Source organism: Nansenia antarctica, assembly GCF_963989245.1.
Source record: "Nansenia antarctica genome assembly, chromosome: 7".
NCBI lineage: Eukaryota > Metazoa > Chordata > Actinopteri > Argentiniformes > Microstomatidae > Nansenia > Nansenia antarctica.
Window position 1 is genome coordinate 61,536,653 of NC_137677.1, and position 24,807 is coordinate 61,561,459.

General features: G+C 51.7%; 1 protein-coding gene across 1 annotated transcript; it reads left to right on the forward strand.

Moving 5' to 3' along the window:
- Window positions 1-3,422: 3,422 nt before the first annotated feature.
- Window positions 3,423-22,788, forward strand: fhip1b (FHF complex subunit HOOK interacting protein 1B; the record flags this gene model as incomplete). Its single annotated transcript, XM_080536998.1, has 10 exons — window positions 3,423-3,551; window positions 6,230-6,994; window positions 13,424-13,669; window positions 14,893-15,060; window positions 15,336-15,415; window positions 15,580-15,749; window positions 17,162-18,706; window positions 18,889-19,067; window positions 19,587-19,749; window positions 22,466-22,788. The coding sequence occupies 10 exons, from the start codon at window positions 3,423-3,425 to the stop codon at window positions 22,786-22,788; spliced, it is 3,768 nt and encodes a 1,255-aa protein (XP_080393124.1).
- Window positions 22,789-24,807: the final 2,019 nt, after the last annotated feature.

The window sequence follows — 24,807 nt, forward strand, 5'->3', positions numbered from 1 at the left end:
TAACCTTTTTAACACATTTACATTTTTTATGTTTTGTTTTTTTGTGTATTTGGCCAGCCCTGCCACTTCTGTCCCTTGTGAGAGACTTTTCTCCCTTGCAGACAACTGACGGCAGGGCAGCCTTGAGCTCTGAACATGTAAACAGGCTAGTTTGTCTCAGCAGCTGGCTGAAAGGCTTAGAGGTATCCTGAGACCAATGGGTTTGTTGTTACTGTGAAGGGTACTGGATTTGTTGTTACCATTTTAGATGGCACTTGTGACTTGAAGTCGACGGCTAAATCTCCTCTTACTCTTCAGGCCCAGTTGGCACTGCTATGCTTACTCTATGTTGACTTTAGATGGCATTGCTAATCGCTAACCCCTCGGCTAGTTGGCATAAATCATTAGTACAGTGAATAGGGTTTCCAACTGTCCCATATTAGCCGGGATGGCCCGTATTTTGGGCTGGATGAACATACGGGACCTCCCTTGTCCTGTATATATACTGTATATTCCATTCCTGCAATCCACCTCCTTGTGGTAAATGGACTGCATTTATATAGCGCCTTATTCCAAAGCGCTTTACAACGGCCTCTCATTCACCCATTCACACACATTCACACACCAATGGTGGCAAGCTACCATGCAAGGCGCCGGCCCGCTCACTGGGAGCGATTTGGGGTTAAGCGTCTTGCCCAAGGACACTTCGACATGTGGCCAGCCGGGGCTCGAACCGCCGATCTGCTGACCTTGCGATCATTAGACGGCGGCTCTACCTCCTGTGCCACAGCCGCCCCTCAGTTGTGCAGTGGCACACCATCTTTTGTCCTGTATTTGGTAATGGGAAAGTCGTCAATCCCCTAACAGTGGATGTCTTTGCTAATTGCGATACTAATCGCTGACTGTTGGTACAATAGGTTGTTCAAAGCAACCGGACCCACTATGGGCATGACTCATGAGTCCCTCGCCCTGGGCTGTTAATAGACAGGAATAGGAATTTCCATGATTTTCATATTCCTTTCCTTGCCTCAGATGTCGTGTTTTCGTGTCCTCAGATTTATGTATGGTTGGAAACTGTGTGTATTCAGGGCTTCCTTGTAAAAGAGAACTTGGTCTCAATGGGACTACCTGTTAAAATAATGGTTGTAACCGTCTACCCATCTACTTTTTTTTGCTATGATTGATGGATAGATGATTCACTTACATTCGTCTAGGTCAGGGGTCGGCAACCTATGGCACGCGTGCCAGCAGTGGCACGCGACAGTTTAAACAGTGGCACGCAAGCAATAAGTGCGAGAATGGGAGAATGTTTTTATTTTATTTTATGTTGGCCGCGTTCGTAAATTCGCGCACACTGGGTTCAACGTCATAATGGGACCAAGTAATTTGATTGGACTAGAGTCTAGAGGCGGTCTCAGGGACGCTCCGGCGCTCTCAGGGCGAATTTACGAATGCAGCCCTAGTCTCTCTTCCACTCCACGAGAGCCGTATTTCTTGCGCCAATTTTCAAAGTAAAATTCTGAATTCGATTCGATACAAGTGTTACTGTTAAGCACACATAACAATATAATAATAATAATATATAATAAGAGTGGGGTTTTGTGTCCCAGAAAGACCGTGCTGTATGTGTCCTATGTCACGAGAATGTTGTTTGCCGAACTTCAAGCGTTAAACGGCATTAAGAGACCAAACATCAGAAGTCTTTCAAGGATGAAACAGACAAGGCCGAATCAATAAGACGTGCTGTGTCAAGGTATGGGAAGCAGGCCAGCACCTTTAAAGCATTTGCCACTGCTAAAAATCACGCAACTGAAGCAAGCTTTCGCATTGCTCATTGCATTGCGAAACGTGGAAAGCCATTCACTGATGGAGAATAATAGGAGGCTTTCCTCTGTAGCTCAGATGTTTTGTTTGAAGGCTTATCAAACAAAGACACAATAAAATCAAGAATAAAAGACATCCCAGTGTCAGCCAGAAGTGTGGAACGAAGAATAGGAGAAATGGCAGAAAACGTGAAAGCGCAGCAGACCGCTGGTTTGAAAGATGCGACGGTGTTTAGCCTCGCACTTGATGAGAGCGTAGATGTGAATGACATGCCATGTTAGTTAAAGTGACCAAGTACCACCCCCAGATAATGGAGTTGAGCAAAGGAAAACAGGGCCAGGGATCACATTGATTGTTAGGACTGTTTACATGGCTTTGCATACATAGCTCTTTGCAACCAAAAAAAAAAGTTTGTTGTGGTTGGAATAAAAGAATAAAATGTAAGTAACAACCACATAATTATATAAATATAAAGTATAATTCATACAAGTAAGACCCTTGTATAATCACCATCCAGTTAGGCCTACTTATTAAAATGATAACCATAGGGAGCGCAGTTAGCATTGCAACTTTGGTAGAAATTGAGCGCTCCAATTTGCTTAAAGTTGTGCTACGCATCACAAAGTTTAGTTGTCTTAGATGTTATGTTGGTCATTTTGTTCAAGTTTCAGTTAGTTGACTGTTAGGCCTGTTTATTTAGCATACATGGCTTTGCATACATAGCTCTTTGCTGAAAATTGTTGTTCATGCAGATCAGTTGGTCTGTTTGGTTTGGTTTGATGTCGAGTCATAATTAATGTTGATATTGTGGTTGGCACACTGACTAACAAGAACATTTTAAAATGGCACTTCATATCAAAAAGGTTGCCTACCCCTGGTCTAGGTATTTGTTTCAAGTAGCTTTGGATAAAGGCTTCTGCTAAATGCCCAAAATGTAATGTAATGTCATGCTAATGCTAACCCTGTCGTGTATGTTGCCTCCTCTGCTAATGCTAACCCTGTGGTGTGTGTTGCCTTCTCTGCTAATGCTAACTCTGTGGTGTGAGTTGCCTTCTCTGCTAATGCTAACCCTGTGGTGTGTGTCACCTCCTGTGCTAATGCTAATGCTAATCCTGTGGTGTGTGTCGCCTCCCCCTCTGCAGAGCTGTGGGAGGTCTGCCTGGGCATGGAGTGGTGCCGGCTGCAGACTGGATGACAGGGTCTTCAGGGAGAGCTGCCGCGTCGCCCGCGCCCCCCACACCCCACCTCTGACTGGCCACAGCCACAGCACTGTTACCACGGTGACACTGACACGAAGAGACAACCCCCCCCCCCCCCCCCCCATCCCTGTCCCGCTGACTTCAGCAGAATCCTCTTCCTCTCCTCCTCTCTTTTTCCAACCCCCTTTTTATCAGGACTCTCTCTCTTGGTCCCCCCCCACCACCTCTCACTGCCCCCTCCCCTCCCTCCCTCCCCTCCTTTCCCTCTCTTTTCCTCCCTCCTCTCCTCCTTTCTATCCCTCCTCCTCCCTCCTCCCTCCTTCTCTCCTTACCCTCTGTCCATGCACCAGCGACTCCCCTCCTCTCCCCTCTAGTCCCTAATATTTGACCTTTCACCTGTGACCTTCGCTGGCGGCTGATATGAGCTGGCTCAGCCGGCTGACCCCCCGGGCCCCGGGGAGCCGGGCCGGTCGGACCGCGGCGCCCTCCAGCCCCTGCACCGCCGACCCCGAGACCTGCCTGATGGTGTTTGAGAACCACTGGAGACAGGTGAGACGAAGGGGAGCTTGTTTCCCCATCGAAGATAAATAATCTCTCTCTGTCTCTCTCTCTGTCTCTGTCTCTCTCTATCTCTGTCTCTCTGTCTGTCTCTCTCTGTCTCTCTCTCTCTCTATGTCTCTCTGTCTGTCTCTGTCTCTCTCTCTCTCTCTGTCTCTCTCTCTCTCTCTCTATCTATATTATAATGCTGCTGCTACTACTACTACTACTACTAATACAAATATTATTATTATAATATTATTATTATAATATCATAGCTTAGTATATCATGGGTTCAACTCATGAGTTCAAAGTGGTCTTCCCCCCTGTCTGTAGGTCTACCCCCTATCTATCAATCTACAACCTGTCTGTAGATCTACCCCGTGTCTGTCAATCTCACCCCATTTATGGTTATGGGGGCATATCTGTAGGAACACTGCCCATTGCAGTGTTCCTACAGATTGCGTTATCCAAAGCAACGTACGGTACAGGGAGTGTAGCGTACGCTAGTATACACAGGGTTAACAGGCTAGTATACACAGGGTTAACAGACTAGTTAGTATACACAGGGTTAACAGGCTGGTATACACAGGGTTAACAGGCTGGTATACACAGGGTTAACAGGCTAGTATACACAGGGTTAACAGGCTAGTATACACAGGGTTAACAGGCTGGTTTACACAGGGTTAACAGACTAGTTAGTATACACAGGGTTAACAGGCTAGTATACACAGGGTTAACAGGCTAGTATACACAGGGTTAACAGGCTAGTATACACAGGGTTAACAGGCTGGTTTACACAGGGTTAACAGGCTAGTATACACAGGGTTAACAGGCTAGTATACACAGGGTTAACAGGCTAGTGTACACAGGGTTAACAGGCTAGTGTACACAGGGTTAACAGGCTGGTATACACAGGGTTAACACAGGCTAGTATACACAGGGTTAACAGGCTAGTGTACACAGGGTTAACAGGCTAGTATACACAGGGTTAACAGGCTGGTATACACAGGGTTAACAGGCTAGTCTACACAGGGTTAACAGGCTAGTATACACAGGGTTAACAGGCTAGTATACACAGGGTTAACAGGCTGGTATACACAGGGTTAACAGGCTAGTTTACACAGGGTTAACAGACTAGTATACACAGGGTTAACAGACTGGTCTACACAGGGTTAACAGGCTGGTTTACACAGGGTTAACAGGCTGGTTTACACAGGGTTAACAGGCTAGTATACACAGGGTTAACAGGCTAGTCTACACAGGGTTAACAGGCTAGTATACACAGGGTTAACAGGCTAGTATACACAGGGTTAACAGGCTGGTATACACGGGGTTAACAGGCTAGTATACACAGGGTTAACAGGCTAGTATACACAGGGTTAACAGGCTAGTATACACAGGGTTAACAGGCTAGTATACACAGGGTTAACAGGCTAGTATACACAGGGTTAACAGGCTAGTATACACAGGGTTAACAGGCTGGTTTACACAGGGTTAACAGGCTGGTTTACACAGGGTTAACAGGCTGGTATACACAGGGTTAACAGGCTAGTATACACAGGGTTAACAGGCTAGTCTACACAGGGTTAACAGGCTAGTATACACAGGGTTAACAGGCTGGTTTACACAGGGTTAACAGGCTAGTATACACAGGGTTAACAGGCTAGTATACACAGGGTTAACAGGCTAGTATACACAGGGTTAACAGGCTGGTATACACAGGGTTAACAGGCTAGTATACACAGGGTTAACAGACTGGTTTACACAGGGTTAACAGGCTAGTATACACAGGGTTAACAGGCTCGTATACACAGGGTTAACAGGCTAGTATACACAGGGTTTAACACTAGCATTATCTCATGGTCCCTCTCTGACACCCTGCCACTGCAGGTGCGTTTCTGCGTGCGTGCGTGAGTGCTTGTGTACGTGTGCCTTTAGCACTAGCAGCATCTCAAGGTAACCTCTCTGACACGTGTGGAGGACATTAGCAAAATAGCTTTCCTCTTTCCTCTGAGGACAGCAGTGTTTTTCTACAGGGCTATTTGGGCTCTTGCCAAGGCCATTAGCACAGACACACACACAGACACGACGAGGCTTTAGACGGACATCTGTTTGTCTGCTGTCTTCTCAAGTTCCCTGTGAGTAAGCAGATTAACCACTGCGGGTTGTCATGTTCTATCATGGTGATCAACACGCACGCACACGCACGCACACACACACACACACACACACACACACACACACACACACACACACACACACACACACACACACACACACACACACACACACACACACACACAATTTCTCCAACTCTGGTTCTCCTTTTTGTCAGTTTTTTTATTTCACCCACCGCCTAAAGATATACTCCCCTGCCACTGTTCTAGAACATGGCTGATTCTCAATGCAGTTTTACTGCTCAAACTCGCATGTCTAAATAAATGTCCCCATCTCTCTTTCTCTCCACCCCCCCCCTCTCTCTATCTCTCCATTTCTCTCTCTCACTCTGTTTCTCTCTTTCCCTGTCTCTTCCCACGACTCTCTCTCTCTCTCTCCATCCCTCTCTCTCTCTCCCCCCACCCCTCTCTCTCTCTTTCCCTCTCCCTCCATCTCTCTCTCTCTGCCCACGCCCCCCCCCCCCCTCCCTCCCTCCCTACCCCTCTCCCTCCCTCCCTCCCTCCCCCCAGGTGTCGTGGGTGTTAGAGCAGCGAGACCCCTCGGGCTCCAGCGACGACCTCACCGCCGTGCGGAACTACACCGACCAGATGCTGTGCCTGCTGGCCGAGGAGCGCCCGGGCGGCGACAGCGAGGCCCACCACAACGTCGCGCCCGCCGTGGGCCCCATCCTGGACCTGGTGGTGACGGAGAACATCCTGGAGCGCCTGGTCCAGTGGCACCTGCGCCGCGGCCTGGACCCCGACAGCCAGGGGGCGCTGCTGAAGCTGTTCGAGATGCTGATCGGCCAGTCGCAGCAGCCCCTCCTGCAGCACAAGGCCGTGCTCCAGCCCCTGCTGGCACTGCTGGGGGCGTGCGGCGCCGAGCCCCAGGGCCTGGGCTGCTGCCCCCCGGCCCTGGAGAACAGCCTGGTGCTCCTGCTGAACCAGGTGTGCGTGTCCATGGCCCGGCAGCCCGCCGTGCTGGAGCTGCTGTTCAGAGCGGCCGGGAGCAGCAGCAGCGGCGGCTCCGGCACCGCCCAGCCTCCTCCGGGAGGAGGGGGGGGCCTCAGCCAGGCCCCGGGAGGAGGAGGAGGGGGGGGCCTCCAGGCACCACCACCGCCGCAGCAGCAGCAGGGCCCCACCAACCTGCTCATCTTCTCCCTGCTGGTGCCCTTCATCCACCGGGACGGGGCCATCGGGCAGCAGGCGCGCGACGCCCTGCTCCTCGTCATGGCGACGTCGGCCAGCCACCAGGCCGTGGCCAGGTACATCGCGGAGAACTCCTACTTCTGCCCGGTGAGTGGGGGTGGCAGGGGGGGCAGGGACCAGGGATGGACCGTGGAGTCTTGGGGGGGGGGGGGGGGGTGCACGGAGGCAGGTACCAGGAATGGACCGTGGAGTCTGGGGGGGGGGGGTGTAGGGACCAGGGATAAACCAGGGTGCATAGGAGGGTGGGGGAGAGAGAGGACAGCAGTGCCAGGACAGAGGTAGAGGAGGAGGAGAAGGAGGGGAGGGGAGAGCTGTGATGAGGAGAGAGCCCTGGCTAAACCTCTAGTGTCGCCCTCTGAAGTTTAAAGATGTCCTCTTGGCCTCATGGTAGAAGTTTGGGTCCTCCATGTCTGAACCCTGACCGCCACAGAAGCTTGGGTCCTCCATGTTTGAACCCTGACCGCCACAGAAGCTTGGGTCCTCCATGTCTGAACCCTGCCCGCCACAGAAGCAATCGCATAAAGTTCAAGGCTTTTTTCGCTGACTAATATCGAATTTCGAATTTGCTATTTAGCAGATGCTTTTAATCCAATTCCGAATTACACGGACATTCCCCCTGGAGTAACTGAGGGCTAAGTGCCTTGCTCAAGGGCACACTAGTGGTGGTGTTTCAGGCGGGATTTGAACTTACAACCTTCCGATCACCAGTCCAACTCACTCTCCACTAGTCCACCACTACCCCCATAATAATATTAAGATGTGTGTGTGTGCGTGCGTGCGTGCGCGCCTTTCAGCCAGGCGCTTGCCTTTCATTTAGATATTGTGAGATACTCAGCAGCGTTTCTGTTTCCCCCTGACAACTTGGCTGATATGCCAGCGATGTGTCTGATTAGAGAGTGTCGAGGAGAGAGAGATGACTCAGACACCTGACCACTGACATCAGATAACAGCTGCTGCCCAAACGCTTCTCCTTCTTCTTATCGACTTCCTCATCTCACACCCTCTCTGATACGACGCCCTTCTTCTTATCGACTTCCTCATCACACACACTCTCTGACACGACGCCCTATCAACATCCTCCCTCTGCCGTCAACACTCTAAAGACGGTCATATCTTGCGATAGGGGGAGGCTGGGTGAGGCAGAAAGCGGAGGACGGGGTTCACTCTAACGCGTGGGATGCGTCGAGGAACGGCACGTGTGTTCGATACCGTCCCACGTTCCGTTCCGTGCGTTACGATGAGCCCCGTCCTCCGATTTCTACCTCCCCCGGCCTCCCCCTGGTACAGTAAGCAGGCCTGTCGCTCTGCGTTTACATTTTACACTTTGCCTCCTCCAGCCTGTCTGTAGCCTGGGTTTAGTGTAAAGGTTGTCAGATGTGACTGTATCTCTCCTGGTAATGAATGACTGTTGCTCTCCTGGTAGTGAATGACTGTATCTCTCCTGGTAATGAATGACTATCTCTCCTGGTAATGAATGACTGTAGTTCTTCTGGTAATGATTGACTGTATCTCTCCTGGTAATGAATGACTGTTTCTCTCCTGGTAGTGAATGACTGTAGCTCTCCTGGTAATGAATGACTGTATCTCTCCTGGTAATGAATGACTGTATCTCTCCTGGTAATGAATGACTGTAGCTCTCCTGGTAATGAATGACTGTATCTCTCCTGGTAGTGAATGACTGTATCTCTCCTGGTAGTGAATGACTGTAGCTCTCCTGGTAATGAATGACTGTAGCTCTCCTGGTAGTGAATGACTGTTGCTCTCCTGGTAATGAATGACTGTAGCTCTCCTGGTAATGAATGACTGTAGCTCTCCTGGTAGTGAATGACTGTAGCTCTCCTGGTAATGAATGACTGTTGCTCTCCTGGTAATGAATGACTGTAGCTCTCTTGGTAATGAATGACTGTACCTCTCCTGGTAATGATTGAGTAGCTCTCCTGGTAATGAATGACTGTAGCTCTCCTGGTAGTGAATGACTGTAGCTCTCCTGGTAATGAATGACTGTTGCTCTCCTGGTAGTGAATGACTGTAGCTTTCCTGGTAATGAATGACTGTAGCTCTCCTGGTAATGAATGACTGTAGCTCTCCTGGTAATTAATGACTGTTGCTCTCCTGGTAGTGAATGACTGTAGCTTTCCTGGTAATGAATGACTGTAGCTCTCCTGGTAATGAATGACTGTAGCTCTCCTGGTAATGAATGACTTTAGCTCTCCTGGTAGTGAATGACTAGCTCTCCTGGTAATGGATGACTGTATCTCTCCTGGTAATGAATGACTGTAGCTCTCCTCATAATGAATGAATGTAGCTCTCCTCGTAATGAATGACTGTAGCTCTCCTCGTAATGAATGACTGTAGCTCTCCTGGTAATGAATGACTGTAGCTCTCCTGGTAATGAATGACTGTAGCTCTCCTGGTAGTGAATGACTGTAGCTCTCCTGGTAATGAATGACTATCTCTCCTGGTAGTGAATGACTGTTGCTCTCCTGGTAATGAATGACTGTAGCTCTCCTGGTAATGAATGACTGTATCTCTCCTGGTAGTGAATGACTGTAGCTCTCCTGGTAATGAATGACTGTTGCTCTCCTGGTAATGAATGACTGTAGCTCTCCTGGTAATGATTGACTGTAGCTCTCCTGGTAATGAATGACTGTAGCTCTCCTGGTAGTGAATGACTGTAGCTCTCCTGGTAATGAATGACTGTTGCTCTCCTGGTAATGAATGACTGTAGCTCTCTTGGTAATGAATGACTGTACCTCTCCTGGTAATGATTGACTGTAGCTCTCCTGGTAATGAATGACTGTAGCTCTCCTGGTAGTGAATGACTGTAGCTCTCCTGGTAATGAATGACTGTTGCTCTCCTGGTAATGAATGACTGTTGCTCTCCTGGTAATGAATGACTGTACCTCTCCTGGTAGTGAATGACTGTAGCTCTCTTGGTAATGATTGACTGTAGCTCTCCTGGTAGTGAATGACTGTAGCTCTCCTGGTAATGAATGACTGTAGCTCTCCTGGTAATGAATGACTGTAGCTCTCCTGGTAATGAATGACTGTTTCTCTCCTGGTAATGAATGACTGTAGCTCTCCTGGTAATGAATGACTGTAGCTCTCCTGGTAATGAATGACTGTAGCTCTCCTGGTAATGAATGACTATCTCTCCTGGTAGTGAATGACTGCATCTCTCCTGGTAATGAATGACTTTAGCTCTGAATAACTGTAGCTCTCACGGTAGTGAATGACTGTAGCCGTAGTCTGTGTGTGTGTGTGTGTGTGTGTGTGTGTGTGTGTGTGTGCGTGCGTGTGTGTCCTCTTCTCCTCTCCTCTCCACCTCTGTACTAGCTCTTCTCCCCTTTTCCTCTCTCTCTCTCCTCTCCTTTTCAGTCCTGGCACTGCTGTCCTCTCCTCCCCTCCTTCTCTACCTCAGTCCTGCACTCCTCTCCTCTCTCCCCCCCTCCTCCTCTACCTCAGTCCTGGCACTGCTGTCCTCTCCTCTCCTCCTCTCCTCCTCTACCTCAGTCCTGGCACTGCTCTCCTCTCTAATAGAATTATTTATGTGCGTCAATCTGACCTACATAACAAACACGACCAGTGGAGGTGCCGTCCAGGACCAGCTGTGCCACTGCAGTTCTCCTCCCTCTCTCTCCCTCCCTCTCTCTGCCCTTCCTCTCTCCCTTCATATTCCCTCTTCTTTGCGTAGCCTTCCCTCCTCTCCAGTCCCGTCCTCCCCTCCTCCTGTTTGAACACCAGACACACAGGTCTTTGATGATACACCCCTGTCCTTGTCTCGTCTTCCTGCTTCCAGAGACTCCTCCTGCGTTAGTACACACACACACGCTTTGATCTGGTCTCTCGCTCCTCTCCTCTCTCTCTCCCTCTCTCCCATCTTCTTCTTCTTTTTTGGTTTAAAAACCTCTCTGTCTCTCTCTCTCTCTGTTTGTCTCTCTCTCTCTCTCTCTCTCTCTCTCTCTCTCTCTCTGTCTGTCTGTCTCTTTCTCCCTCTCCCCCCCCTCTCTCTCCCTCTCTCTCTCTGTCCGCCCAAATGACTGTCAAACCCCGGCAATTCCTTAGTAACCGAAAACAGAATGTTTTCCCTCCTTTGTTGTTTGCATGGAGACGTCCCAGGGGTGTGTCTCTGTGGTGGGCCGGGCCCAGCCTCCGGGCCTGAAGCCTATACCTCAGGCTTAGCCCGGGCCCGTTGCGTAACACACTCTGCTCTTGGCCAACGTATACATGTAAGGAGCAGCACCCAGTTCCATTGGCTCCTGGATTGAGCTGCTGTAGTTTGTCGGTGTGTTGGAGTTACATGGGACGCCCACAGGCTCAAGAGCACAAATCAATAACCAGTAAACAGGCTGTGTGCGTGCGTGTGCGTGTGCGTGTGTGTGTGTGTGTGTGTGTGTGCGTGCGCGTGTGTGTGTGTGTGTGTGTGCGTTCGTGCGTGCGTGCGTGTGTGTGTGTAGAACGCCCACTGTATGTTGATTGATAGTTAGACTGCTGTGCTATGCTCTCTCTCTCTCTGTGTGTTGGTGGTGATGTGTCTCTCTGACACTGACTCTCCCTCACAGTCATTACATGGACTTGGGGATGAGCTCACACAAGAGGGTGTGTGTGCGCGTTGCGTGTGTGTGTGTGTTTGTGTGTGAGTCATATGATGAGTCATGACCCCTGAACAACAGGGCTGTTCCAGTTCTAGCCGTGGTCATGAAGGTGGCGATGGAACACTTGAACGCTAGATGTAGTGTGTGTGTGTGTGTGTGTGTGTGTGTGCGTGCTGGTAGGGGTTGTGGAGCTACGGTGTCAGAGGAAACAAAAGTAGAAACTCTACCCAGGTTGGATATCATGTAACTTTATTGTTGCTTTTTAAATGTTTTATATCAGCGTCATCCAAATGATTTCCTCATGCCTTCCTCCCCACATCTCCCCTCCTCCTCCTCTCCCCCCAACCCCTCCCCACATCTCCCCTCCTCCTCCTCTCCCCCCCACATCTCCCCACATCTCCCCTCCTCCTCCTCCTCTCCCCCCAACCCCTCCCCACATCTCCCCTCCTCCTCCTCTCCCCCCAACCCCTCCCCACATCTCCCCTCCTCCTCCCCCTCTCCCCCCAACCCCTCCCCACATCTCCCCTCCTCCTCCTCTCCCCCCCAACCCCTCCCCACATCTCCCCTCCTCCTCCTCCTCTCCCCCCAACCCCTCCCCACATCTCCCCTCCTCCTCCTCTCCCCCCCAACCCCTCCCCACATCTCCCCTCCTCCTCCTCCTCTCCCCCCAACCCCTCCCCACATCTCCCCTCCTCCTCCTCCTCTCCCCCCAACCCCTCCCCACATCTCCCCTCCTCCTCCTCCTCTCCCCCCAACCCCTCCCCACATCTCCCCTCCTCCTCCTCCTCTCCCCCCAACCCCTCCCCACATCTCCCCTCCTCCTCCTCCCCCCAACCCCTCCCCACATCTCCCCTCCTCCTCCCCCTCTCCCCCCAACCCCTCCCCACATCTCCCCTCCTCCTCCTCTCCCCCCCAACCCCTCCCCACATCTCCCCTCCTCCTCCTCCCCCCAACCCCTCCCCACATCTCCCCTCCTCCTCCCCCTCTCCCCCCAACCCCTCCCCACATCTCCCCTCCTCCTCCTCCTCTCCCCCCAACCCCTCCCCACATCTCCCCTCCTCCCCCTCTCCCCCCAACCCCTCCCCACATCTCCCCTCCTCCTCCTCCTCTCCCCCCAACCCCTCCCCACATCTCCCCTCCTCCTCCTCCTCTCCCCCCAACCCCTCCCCACATCTCCCCTCCTCCTCCTCCTCTCCCCCCCAACCCCTCCCCACATCTCCCCTCCTCCTCCTCCTCTCCCCCCAACCCCTCCCCACATCTCCCCTCCTCCTCCTCACCTCCCCCCAACCCCTCCCCACATCTCCCCTCTCCCTCCTCTCTCCCCCCAACCCCTCCCCACATCTCCCCTCCTCCTCCTCTCCCCCCCAACCCCTCCCCACATCTCCCCTCCTCCTCCTCTCCCCCCCAACCCCTCCCCACATCTCCCCTCCTCCTCCTCCTCTCCCCCCAACCCCTCCCCACATCTCCCCTCCTCCTCCTCCTCTCCCCCCCAACCCCTCCCCACATCTCCCCTCCCCTCCTCCTCTCCCCCCAACCCCTCCCCACATCTCCCCTCCTCCTCCTCCTCTCCCCCCCAACCCCTCCCCACATCTCCCCTCCTCCTCCTCCTCTCCCCCCCAACCCCTCCCCACATCTCCCCTCCTCCTCCTCTCCCCCCAACCCCTCCCCACATCTCCCCTCCTCCTCTCCCCCCCAACCCCTCCCCACATCTCCCCTCCTCCTCAACCCCTCCCCACATCTCCCCTCCTCCTCAACCCCTCCCCACATCTCCCCTCCCCCTCCTCCCCTCCCCACATCTCCTCTCCCCCTCCCCAACCCCTCCCCTCCTCCTCTCTTCCCCCGAACCACTCCCTCCAACCTCCTCCCCCTCCCCCCAACCACTCCCCATCTCCTCTAACCTCCCTCTCTCCTCCTCCTCCAGGTGCTGGCCACAGGCCTGAGTGCGCTCTACTCCTCCCTGCCCAGGAAGATGGAGGTGCGGGGGGACGACTGGCACGCCCTGCGGCGGGAGGACTGGATGGGCGTGTCGTCCCTGGTGCTCTTTATGAACTCTCTGGAGTTCTGCAACGCCGTCATCCAGGTGGCCCACCCTCTGGTCCGCTACCAGCTGGTCGACTACGTCCACAACGGCTTCCTGGTGCCCGTCATGGGCCCCGCCCTCCACAAGGTACACACATAAACATGGCCCCGCCCTCCACAAGGTACACACATAACCATGGGCCCCACCCTCCACAAGGTACACACATAAACATGATTTTTTTTTAGAAAATTATCAAGTTTATATTATTATTATTAAAAAAAGAAAAAAAACTCATTCAGTGCAGAGGGTGAGTAAAGTCAGCCACATTCTCAACATTCTAGTGCTCAGGGTGACTTTATTAATTAAAGATCCATAAATGGGGGTGTGGCCTAGATGGCGTAGTTTACTAAGGCACATGCAACGTCATCGCACGGTCCTTGGTTCGATTCCGGCCATCGACCTGGCCTGCATGTCATCCCCCCCCTCTCTCTCTCTCACCCATCCTTCCTGTCATCCCCCCCTCTCTCTCACCCATCCTTCCTGTCAATTTCTACTACTAGTCTTTGTCTCAATAAAGCAGAAATATGCTGAAACATATTTAAAAAAAAATATGCATTCTCCATCGTATTAATTCATTTAGTAATAATAAGGTGAGTAAAGTCAGCCAAATGGTCTTTGATTAGATTTTTATTAGGAATTTACAATAGAATCATTTACGCATCATGACACTAAGTAATGTCCAGAGGATAGCACTTGAAAGCATTATTTAAAACACTTATTTCCAAAGTGGTCCTCGATGGAAACGAGCAAAAAAAATGAAATGTGTAAAACAAAACCTCACACATCATAAAAACAGCATAAAAAACAGTATAAGAACACAGCATAAAACATTCTAGGTCAACATTGTAGAGTGCCACGGGTGACTTTATTAATACAAAATGCGTAAAAATAATGACGATGCTTCATTTTGTAGCCAATGAAAGTATTGTTGCTAGGTAAATACCCCCACAGTCCACTGTCTACTCCCCTTTAAAACAGTAAACATAATGTGACATTGCAGAGGACCGTAGAGCAACATGAATGTGTTTACTGACTTCTTTGGTCTTGTTTGTTTGCACATTGCAGGCTCAGGTTTCTAAACCTCTTCTTACCACATGATGCGTGTCTACGGTTGACTTGACTTTAACAAATGTTAAATGACGTGATGCCATTTTAACTTCTTTTTTAACTTCGCCACCTGTTCCTCCCTATCTCCCCCTCTCTCCTCCTCTCTCCCCCCCCCTTCCCTCCCTCCCTCCCTACCCCCCTTCCCTCCCTTCCTACCCCCTCCCCCTCTCTCCCCCTCCCTCCCTCCCTCCCTCCCTCCCCAGTCGTCAGTGGATGAGATGATAGCCAGCACGGCCTACCTGGACCTGTTCCTCCGGAGCGTGACGGAGACGGCCCTCCTCAAAACCTTCCTGCGCTTCATCCTGATGCATCGCCACGACAACGACACCATCCTGGACACGCTGCTCACGCGCATCAGCAGCAACTCCAGGGTCAGTCACACGGGGAGTGTGTGTGTGTGTGTGTGTGTGTGTGTGTGTGTGTGTGTGGGGGGGGGGGGGGTGGGGGTGTGGGTGTGGTGGGGGGGCGGGGTGTGTGCGTGTGTGTGTGTGTAAGGACAAGAGGACAGAGCCCACATCTGTCCTCCACTTGTATTCCTGACTCTGCTGTCTCACAGGTTTTACCTGTAATGCTAATATTGTACCTGTGTGTTCTCTCTCTCTCTCTCTCTCTCTACCCCTCCCCCCTCTCCCTCCCCCCCCCCCAGTTGTGTATGGTGTCTTTGAGCTTATTCAGGACTTTGCTCTCCCTCAACTGTGAAGACCTCATGTTGCAGCTCGTTCTCAGGTAGTGTGTGTGTGTGTGTGTGTGTGTGTGTTTTAGTAAGGTGTGTATGTTAGTAAGGTGTGTATTTTAGTATGGTGTGTATTTTAGTAAGGTGTGTATTTTAGTAAGGTGTATGTTAATAAGGTGTGTAGTAAGGTGTGTAGTAAGGTGTGTGTTACCTGCAGGTATCTGCTGCCCTGCACCCACGTCATGTTGAGTCAGCGGCGTGCTGTCAGGGAGACAGATTTATACGGCAAGTCAGCAGACAAGTTCCTCTCTCTGGTCCCAGAGTGCTGCCGCCTTAGCACACCGCCCCCTGGTGACCGGGAGGACGAACCTGCCTTCTGGGGGAAAGGTAACCGACGCACCATTCAGACTTTTAACTGACGCACCATTCAGTCTTTTAACTGACTCACCATTCAGTCTTTTAACTGACGCACCATTCAGTCTTTTAACTGACTCACCATTCAGTCTTTTTTTTTTTTTTTTTTTTTTTTTTTTTTCAGATTTTATCCCTTTTTTCACCCAATTTGGTAGCCAATTTAACCCAACTTAGCATCCAATTATCCCCTGCCTATTGCATTGGATCCGCCGCACGACCCCGTGGCCGGCAGTCCCAGAGGAGGGCGCCAGGCAGACTAGGCTGACTGGCTCCTCGAGCCCAGTACCGTTATTCCGGCACCCAGGGGGCGGTGTTGCGCGACGGATCCTAGTCCAGAAATACTCCTATACCCCCCTCGGAAGCGGCCGGCCAATATGCCGCTTCCCGTGTGCCTCGGCCATATCTGGATCTGGCGAGCCGGGATACGAACCCCGGCCCCGGTGGGCAGCATGCACTAGCGGCCAGTGCGTAGACCGCTACACCACCGCGGGGCTCAGTCTTTTAACTGACTCACCATTCAGTCTTTTAACTGACTCACCATTCAGTCTTTTAACTGACTCACCATTCAGTCTTTTAACTGACTCACCATTCAGTCTTTTAACTGACTCACCATTCAGTCTTTTAACTGACGCACCATTCAGTCTTTTAACTGACTCATCACCATTCAGTCTTTTAACTGACTCACCATTCAGTCTTTTAACTGACTCATCACCATTCAGTCTTTTAACTGACTCATCATTCAGTCTTTTAACTGATTCACCATTCAGTCTTTTAACTGACGCACCATTCAGTCTTTTAACTGACTCACCATTCAGTCTTTTAACTGACTCACCATTCAGTCTTTTAACTGACTCACATTTCAGTGACTTGATTAATTAAAATACAGAGGCTGAAATGTAGCCAGTGATGTCAGCATAGTGAGTCTGGTGTGACGTGTGAACTCATTCTAAACATGGAAAGTGAGATTGTGACTGAATCTCTAATGTTGACTCTCTGTCTCCCCCGTGTGTCTGTCTGTCTGTCTGTCTCTCTGTCTGTCTGTCTGTCTGTGTATCTGTCTGTCTGTCTCCCTCGTGTGTGTCTGTGTGTGTCTGTCTGTCTGTCTGTCTCCCTCGTGTGTGTCTGTGTGTCTGTCTGTGTGTCTGTCTGTCTCTCCCTTGTGTGTGTCTGTCTGTCTGTCTGTCTGTGTGTGTGTGTGTGTGTCTGCCTGCCTGCCTGTCTACCTGTCTGTCTGCCTGCCTGTCTGTCTACCTGCCTGTCTGCCTGCCTGCCTGCCTGCCTGCCTGCCTGTCTGCCTGTCTGCCTGCCTGCCTGCCTGCCTGTCTGTCTGTCTGCCTGCCTGTCTGCCCGTCTGCCCGTCTGTCTGTCTGTCTGTCTGTCTGTAGGCCTGAACAGCCCCAGCTCAGAGTCTCCTGTCCACCCCAAACCCAGCACTCCGTCCCGCCTGGCCCTCTTCATGCGCCAGCAGAGCACGGGGGGAGGGCTCCCCACAAACGCCAGCCCCGACCCCATCCCCCTGTCTCCCCGCGGGGGCCCCAACAGCCCCCTGTCCCCGGACAGCCCCATGCACCAGGCGCCAGAGGGGCTGGACTGGGAGGGGGGCTACCTGGAGTACCTCCGCGACGCCCGGCGGGGGATCGAGCTGTGTTCCTGGGCCTGTCGGAACTGGTCGGCCCCTTACGACGGGGAGGACCCCTCCCCGAACACGGTCCCCCTGCCTCCCCCGCCCCCCGCCTCCAACCCCAGTATGACCATGTTTCCAGAGCACTTTTCTTTCCAACAGCCAGGGGGTGGCGGGGGTGGCGGCTGCAATACCTCCCCGGGCCAGCAGAGGGCGGCGGTGGTGGCGGCGGCGCGCTCCGAGTGGAGCAGCTCGGAGAGGGACAGCGGCGAGTGGGACGTCACCATCGGGAAAAACTCCATCAGCCTGACGCCGCGCACCAAGAAACGCAGCCTGCAGAGAGAGGAGGTCCTCCTCAAACCCGCTCCTCTCCTGCTCCCGTCCTCCTCGGCGTCGTCTTCGTCGTCCTCCTCCTCCTCCCTCCCTCCCCCCTCCGCGGCCCCCCACCTCCCCAGCGCGGCGGCCCCCTCCTCCGCCCCCCACCAGCCCATGTACAACGGGACCTCGGGGCAGGGGGGGGGTGACGGCGGCTGCTCGGACGGTCAGGACGGAGGGATGGAGGTGAAGAAGGTGAAGAGAGACCTGGGAGAGAGGCGTCATTCCGCTGGGGACTCGAGCCAAAACGGGACGGGGACAGGGGTGGGGACGGGGGTCCTCCCTCCCCAGCCCTGTGGGCCCCTAGGGGCCGGGGAAGGGCCCAGGGCTCACCCACAGAAACAGACCCCCCCGCTTCAGAGTTCCCACCCGCAACCGGCACCTCTCCCCTCCCCCCCAGCCCTGGAGCCTCACCACCTCCTCCTCCTCAACAACGACAGCCAGGCCCCCCAGGCCTCAGCCTTGGTCCCCGCCCCACTTTCGGGGCCTCCAGACGGCCTGCTGCTCCCCCCGATCCAGGGGCTGGAGTCTGTGGAGAGCCTGATCGAGGAGCTCCTAGAGAGGGCACCGGGGGGGGGGGAGCAGCAGCAGCAGCAGCAGCAGCTGCTCGCCGGAGACTCCAACGGCCAGGGCATCAGCATCGAGGCCTTCCGCCAGGAGCTGAGGGAGCTGGAGGACAGGGTGAGGGAGCGCAGGGCGACGACGGGGCCCCTGGGGGGGAGACAGCTGGAGGAGGCCACCACCCCAGACCCCCTCGCCGCTGCTCTCAGGCAGGAAGAGGAGCCCCCTCCACCCTCGCTGGACCCACAGCTGGACGCTGACCTTTCCGGGGCCGGGGTGGGAGTGGGAGTGGAGTCCAGGGGAGAGAGCTCGGCTGTGGGGGTGTTCAGCCCCGCCAGGCCCCTGGGACAGCCAGGCTCCCAGCCCTACACAGGTGAGACCAGAGACAGAGACACTGACTGTTGCTTTCCTCTTTGATGGTCGCTTCACTCTTTGATTTTTTGTTTTTGTGTTTTTTTATGTTGAATTGGGCTCGCCATTAAGATCCAGGTTTGCACTCCCTCTATTCTTACCTTTTTTTTGCTCTTTCTCTCCCTCCCTCCCTCCCTGCCCCAGGTCCGTTCATGGTGGTCCTGTTCGCCAAACTGGAGAACATGCTCCAGAACTCTCTGTACGTCAACATCCTGTTGACGGGCATCCTGGGCCAGCTGGCCTGCTACCCCCAGCCCCTACTGCGCTCCTTCCTCCTCAACACCAACATGGTCTTCCAACCCAGCGTCAAGTCCCTCATCCAGGTACCACCACCTGAACATCACTACCCTCTAGATTAGCCTAGCGTCTAGATTAGCCTAGCGTCAAGTCCCTCGTCCAGGTAGGATCACTTGAGCATCACAAAAAGTTTAATCTGGATCAGAATGCAAATGTTTTTGCTATCCAGGATCAGAACTATCTGGCTGATTTTGAGGGGTATTGGGGAAATCAGCCAGCTTGATATTTCAACCCTAGTCTGCTGCCCCCCCCAAGCACTCTGGCTCTCTCCTGCCCCCTGCTGGTCCTGACCATCCACTACTGAACCAGGGCCCTCCTCTTTTCTACCTTCTCTCACTCGCTCTCCTCCTCCTACTTCTGTTCATCTTTGAACACAGCTGGTTTTATCATATCAGAAAAAAATCTCTCAAGGTGGTGTGGGTGTGTCTCTGCGCATGTGTGTCCTTGCGTACCTGAGTGTGTGTGTGTGCGTGTGAATCATCATCATCATCATCATCATCATCGTCATATAAAACAAACAAAAGGTATTTCTTCTTCTCCTCCAGGTGCTGGGCTCCGTTAAGAACCGCATCGAGGCGTTCGCGGCGTCCCATGAGGACTTCCCCGCCATGCTGAGGAAGGCCCAGCGGTACCTGGCGGCCCGGGGCAGGGTGGACTGGGCCGACTCACCCATGGGCGTGCCCACCCTGAGACGCTCCGACTCACTGGGTGAGACGGGCGTCGATGGAGACACACACACACTCTCTCACACACTCTCTCTCATACACACACACATACACACACTCTCTCACACACATACTCTCTCACACACACACTCTCTCACACACTCTCTCTCATACACACACACACACACACACACACACACACACACACACACACACACACACACACACATATATACATATACACCAGTCAAACGTTTGGACACACCTTCTCATTCAATGTTTTATTTTAATTTGTATTATTTTCTACCTTGTAGATTAATACTGAAGATATCAAAACTATGAAAGAACACATGTGGAATTATGTAGTAAAGTGTCAAACAAACCAAAATATGCTTTATATTTTAGAGTAGCCACCTTTTGCTTTGATGACAGCTTTGCACATGCTTGGCATTCTCTCAATCAGCTTCATGGGGTAGTCACCTGCAATGGTTTTCAATTATCAGGTGTGCCTTGTCAAAGAGTTAATTTGTGGAATTTCTTGCCTTAATGCGTGAGTCCCTCATTTGTGTTGTGCAGAGGTAGGGTTAATACACAGTTGGATATAGTGAATAGCCGTATTCGACTACTGTTCTAATCCATATTATGGCAAGAACCACTCAACTAAGTAAAGAGAAATGACAGTCCATCATTACTTTAAGACATGAAGGTCAGTCAATCCGGCAAAAATTTCAAGAACTTTGAATGCATCCTGAAGTGCAGTCGCGAAAACCATCAAACGCTACGATGAAACTGGCTCTCATGAGGACCGCCCCAGGAAAGGAAGACCCAGAGTTACCTCTGCTGCAGAGTCCAAATAAATAATTCCATATGTGTTCTTTCATAGTTTTGATGTCTTCAGTAGAAAATGATAAAAATAAAGAAAAACCATTGAATGAGAAGGTGTGTCCAAACTTTTCTGGATGAACATACACACACACACTCAATAAAGGCAGACACACACTATAAATAAATAAAAGAACATATTAATATTTGCAAAGTTAAATAACAATTAAAGTCAAGATGTTCAACTATAAAAGCAACAAACTTGCATATAACAAGGTCTATAAGTAAAGACAATGACAAATGAACACCAATAAAAACCAAAATAAATAAATACCAATGAACAATCAATAGAAGAGTGCAAAATATTCCAAATAAATAAAGTGAACACTACGAAATTGTCAACTACGTTAACAACAAAACAACAGTCTACTGTAGAAACTGTAGCTATCCATCCTTTCACCACCATCCAACATCAGTCCTCAAAAAAAAGAAAAAAACATTTTTAAAGTGTGGCCCCCTCTAGTGGTTGTGACCCTAAGCGAACTCATAGACTACATGCACACACACACACACACACACTCTGAATCTCAAATCAGCCCCCTAACCCCTTGATAGTTTCACAAGCCTGAGAGGGATGAATTAATGTGTCAGCAACATAATGAACAATTCCACCTGGTTTAATCAGGAGTGCAAGATGGACCTGGTTCCATTTGGTTTGTTGCCTAATCCAAACCTCTCAGATCTGGCGCACCGGTCCAGAGGGGGTAGGCGGGCCTGGGGCTGGTTTTGGTATTCAGCGACATGCAGTCTGCAGCAGTGTGGTGCAGTGGGGAGCCCAGGGGACAGGTAGAGAGCAGGGGGGGGAACGGAGCCAGGGTGCTTTGAGTTGATTTGAAGGGAATTGAGCCATCTGTGCACATCAGGCTAGGGGGAGGGAATAAACGGGTGTGCAGCTAACTGTAGGCCTCAGAGGATAATATGCTGCTACACACACACACACACACACACACACACACACACACACACACACACACACACACACACACACACACTCACACACTCACACACACACTCCACACACACACACACACACACACACACACTAATGTGCTGCCACACACACACACACACACACACACACACTCACACACTCACACACTCACACGCACACACACACACACACACACACACACACACACACACACACACACACTAATGTGCTGCCACACACACACACACACACACACACACACACACACACTAATGTGTTGCTACACACACACACACACCCACACACTGCTGCTGCTGCTGCTGTCTGAGCTGTAATAGTTTGGCAGCAGGACCAGCGTGCGTGCTGCACGTCCCCAGACTGGGATTATTACATTAGATCATCTCCCGCCCCAAAAAAACATCCCACATCATCTCCCGTCCCGTTAGGATGTAATTAGACAGAAAAGCAGGTTTTTTTCCAGTCCCACCGTGTCCCTAGTGTAAAGTGTTACAGGCTAAAAGCACGGAGAAAGTGGCTGATGAGTCACAGTGCCTCTAGTTTTTCTACCGTTTACCGTTTAGAGACCTGCTGCTACCCAGCCAAACTACGTCTGATGTGGCCACAATGTAGCTGGATCTGTTGTAGCTAAAGCCTTGTGTGTCTCTTGCTCTCTCTCTCTTTCTTTCTTTCTCTCTGACTCTCTCTCTCTCTCTCTCTCTCTTTCTTTCTCTCTCTGTCTGTCTGTATCTGTCTCTCTGACTCTCTCTCTCTCTCTCTCTTTCTTTCTTTCTCTCTGACTCTCTCTCTCTCTCTCTCTCTCTTTCTTTCTCTCTCTCTCTCTGTCTGTCTCTCTCTCTTTCTTTCTCTCTCTCTCTCTCTGTCTGTATCTGTCTCTCTCCCTCTCTCTCTCTCTCTCCGTCTCTCTCTCTCTCTCTCTCCATTCCAGTAAAGAGCCGGAAGCCGTCGCTCGGCGACCTGATCCTCCGCCACACCAACAGCCCCACGAGAGCGCGGCACGCCGCCCAGCTCGCCCTGGCCCACGTGAGGGACGGCGGCCAGTCGCTGCACAGCGCCCTGTTCCGGGGCGGCGGCGCCGGGGGGGGCGGCGGCGCCTCGGGCCTGGAGAAGCAGGCGGAGGCTCTGAGGGTGAAGAACGCCGTCTACTGCGCCGTCATCTTCTCCGAGTTCCTCAAAGAGCTGGCGTCCCTGGCCCAGGAGCACGCCGTGGCCATGCCCTTCCCTCACGGCCAGGACGTGACAGAGGAGTGACCCTCTACCAGCCCTGGTACCCTGGTACCCTGGCAACCTGCACCTGTTGCCCCTCCTACCACCTCCACCCACCAGAGGGCAGACTGGAGCACTGAGGAGTCTTGGTGCTGCAGGGAGGGGGGGGGGGTTAAGTTTGTCATTGGATGGCAGTTTTATATGAGAAACAAAGTCTATATAAACCTATAAGGGGAGACGGAGACGGAGGGGGGGGGCGTCGGTTCAGTTTTACGATACTGTGCATATCATGTATATAATATTTATGTGTATATAATATCAGTAGATGCTCTAGGCTTTTAGGAGAGCACCTGTATATATACACACATAGCATACCTTAGTAGGGTGGCAAAGTACAGCCACAGACGTCATGAAGTAGATCCTCATTCAAGGTGCTAGTTGACGCTCTCCTGTCCTCAGCTCTGGTGTAGGAGGGCTCTGCGCTCACAAGGAGATCTCCAGAGGGAACAGAGAGAGATGGGGCGGAGGCGGGGGGGGGGCTACGCTTAATCTTGAGAAAATTCAGACAAAGATTCTTCATGCCGTCTGTCCTTTGGGTGAAGATTTTACCGAACAAGAGTGCTGAAGTCGATGGAGTGAACTCTTACCTGAAACTGGCCAATCATCTCTCTCTCTCTCTCTCTCAACCCTCTCAGCGGGACACACCCCTTCTGAAACACATCACCGCGGAGAGACTACAGTCGTAGCGGCGTGGAAAAACTACAGGAAGTGAATTGGCCAATCGGCGTACAGAATCTGAGGAGGACACACCTTTTGTTTATGTTTTTTTGTTTTTAAACGCTGTCACCTCATCAATGGAGAGTTGTTAGGGGAGGAGGTCTGGAAAAGGGAGGGAGGGGAGGAGGTCTGGAAAAGGGAGGGAGGGGAGGAGGTCTGGAAAAGGGAGGGAGAGAAGGAGAGGTGGGACGGACACACACACACACCCTCATGCCTCTGAACCATTAGCCCCTGGACTGTGTACTAGAAACACTTTATACAACCTCTCTCTTCACATTATTTTATGTTTTTTGTTTAAATTGTCATTATTTCTTTTATAAATGAAACATTTCAAGACATATCAATGCCATGTGGGAGCAGCAATTCTCAGCGAGTGTGTGTGTGTGTGTTTGCGTGAGTATGCATGTGTTAACCTAGAGAGTGCCCCCCCCCCCCCCCCCCTTCCATTCAGTTGGGGGACGCACACACTTTCCAGTCCGTTATCTCACTGTGCACCTGTTGCAAATAGGCAAGCGTGTGTTTGTGTTTGTGTCTCTGGTCTTTGGTGTTTTCCTTTGATGGGCAAGGAGGAGGCGGTCGTTGTTCTCAAGGTCCTGAGTTGTAAGCCCGGGACGGGACTGGACTGGACTGGGTCTATGAAAGGCTTGTTACAGTATCTCCCAGAGATAAGAGTCTTGAGAGATTCACCCGAAACCCGAGCAGCGGGGATGGAGTGTCGGGGATGGAGTGTCCCATTTCTTTGTGACCTCACACAGGTCAGAGGGCTCTCCTCCCTGCACGGGTGTCTGTAAGCAGATAGCGGTTTCCAACCTTTAAAATGTGTTTCAAGTGAATTAACTCGTCAACTGTTATTATTTCAATCAATAGCAGCAGTCATTTAAAAAGATTAAAAAAAAAAAATAGTAATCTCTCTCCTGAGTGTTCCGTCCAACCGACATTTAAGTGGTTAAGATCTGAGCTCTCAGAGCCAGTTGAGATACAGCGCCTTCCTCTTTAAAGACTGCTATGAGTTTCACACACACTACGTACTTGAAAATTGTCTGAAAAAGAAGTCCCTGTTTCCTTCAGTCACTGTGGGAAGAGAAGGACACAGACACCCCCCCAAAACCCCATACTAGCCTGTCATGGAACCCCCTCCTCCTCCCGCCCAAAAAACCCCACCCTTTACTAGCCTGTCATGGGACCCAACTGTAGACGGAAAGAGCTCTGGTAAATCCCCAAACATGCTGCAGTCTAAAACACTAATTAACATTAACCTACTTAACAGCTGTCTGTTTAGTCTTCCCT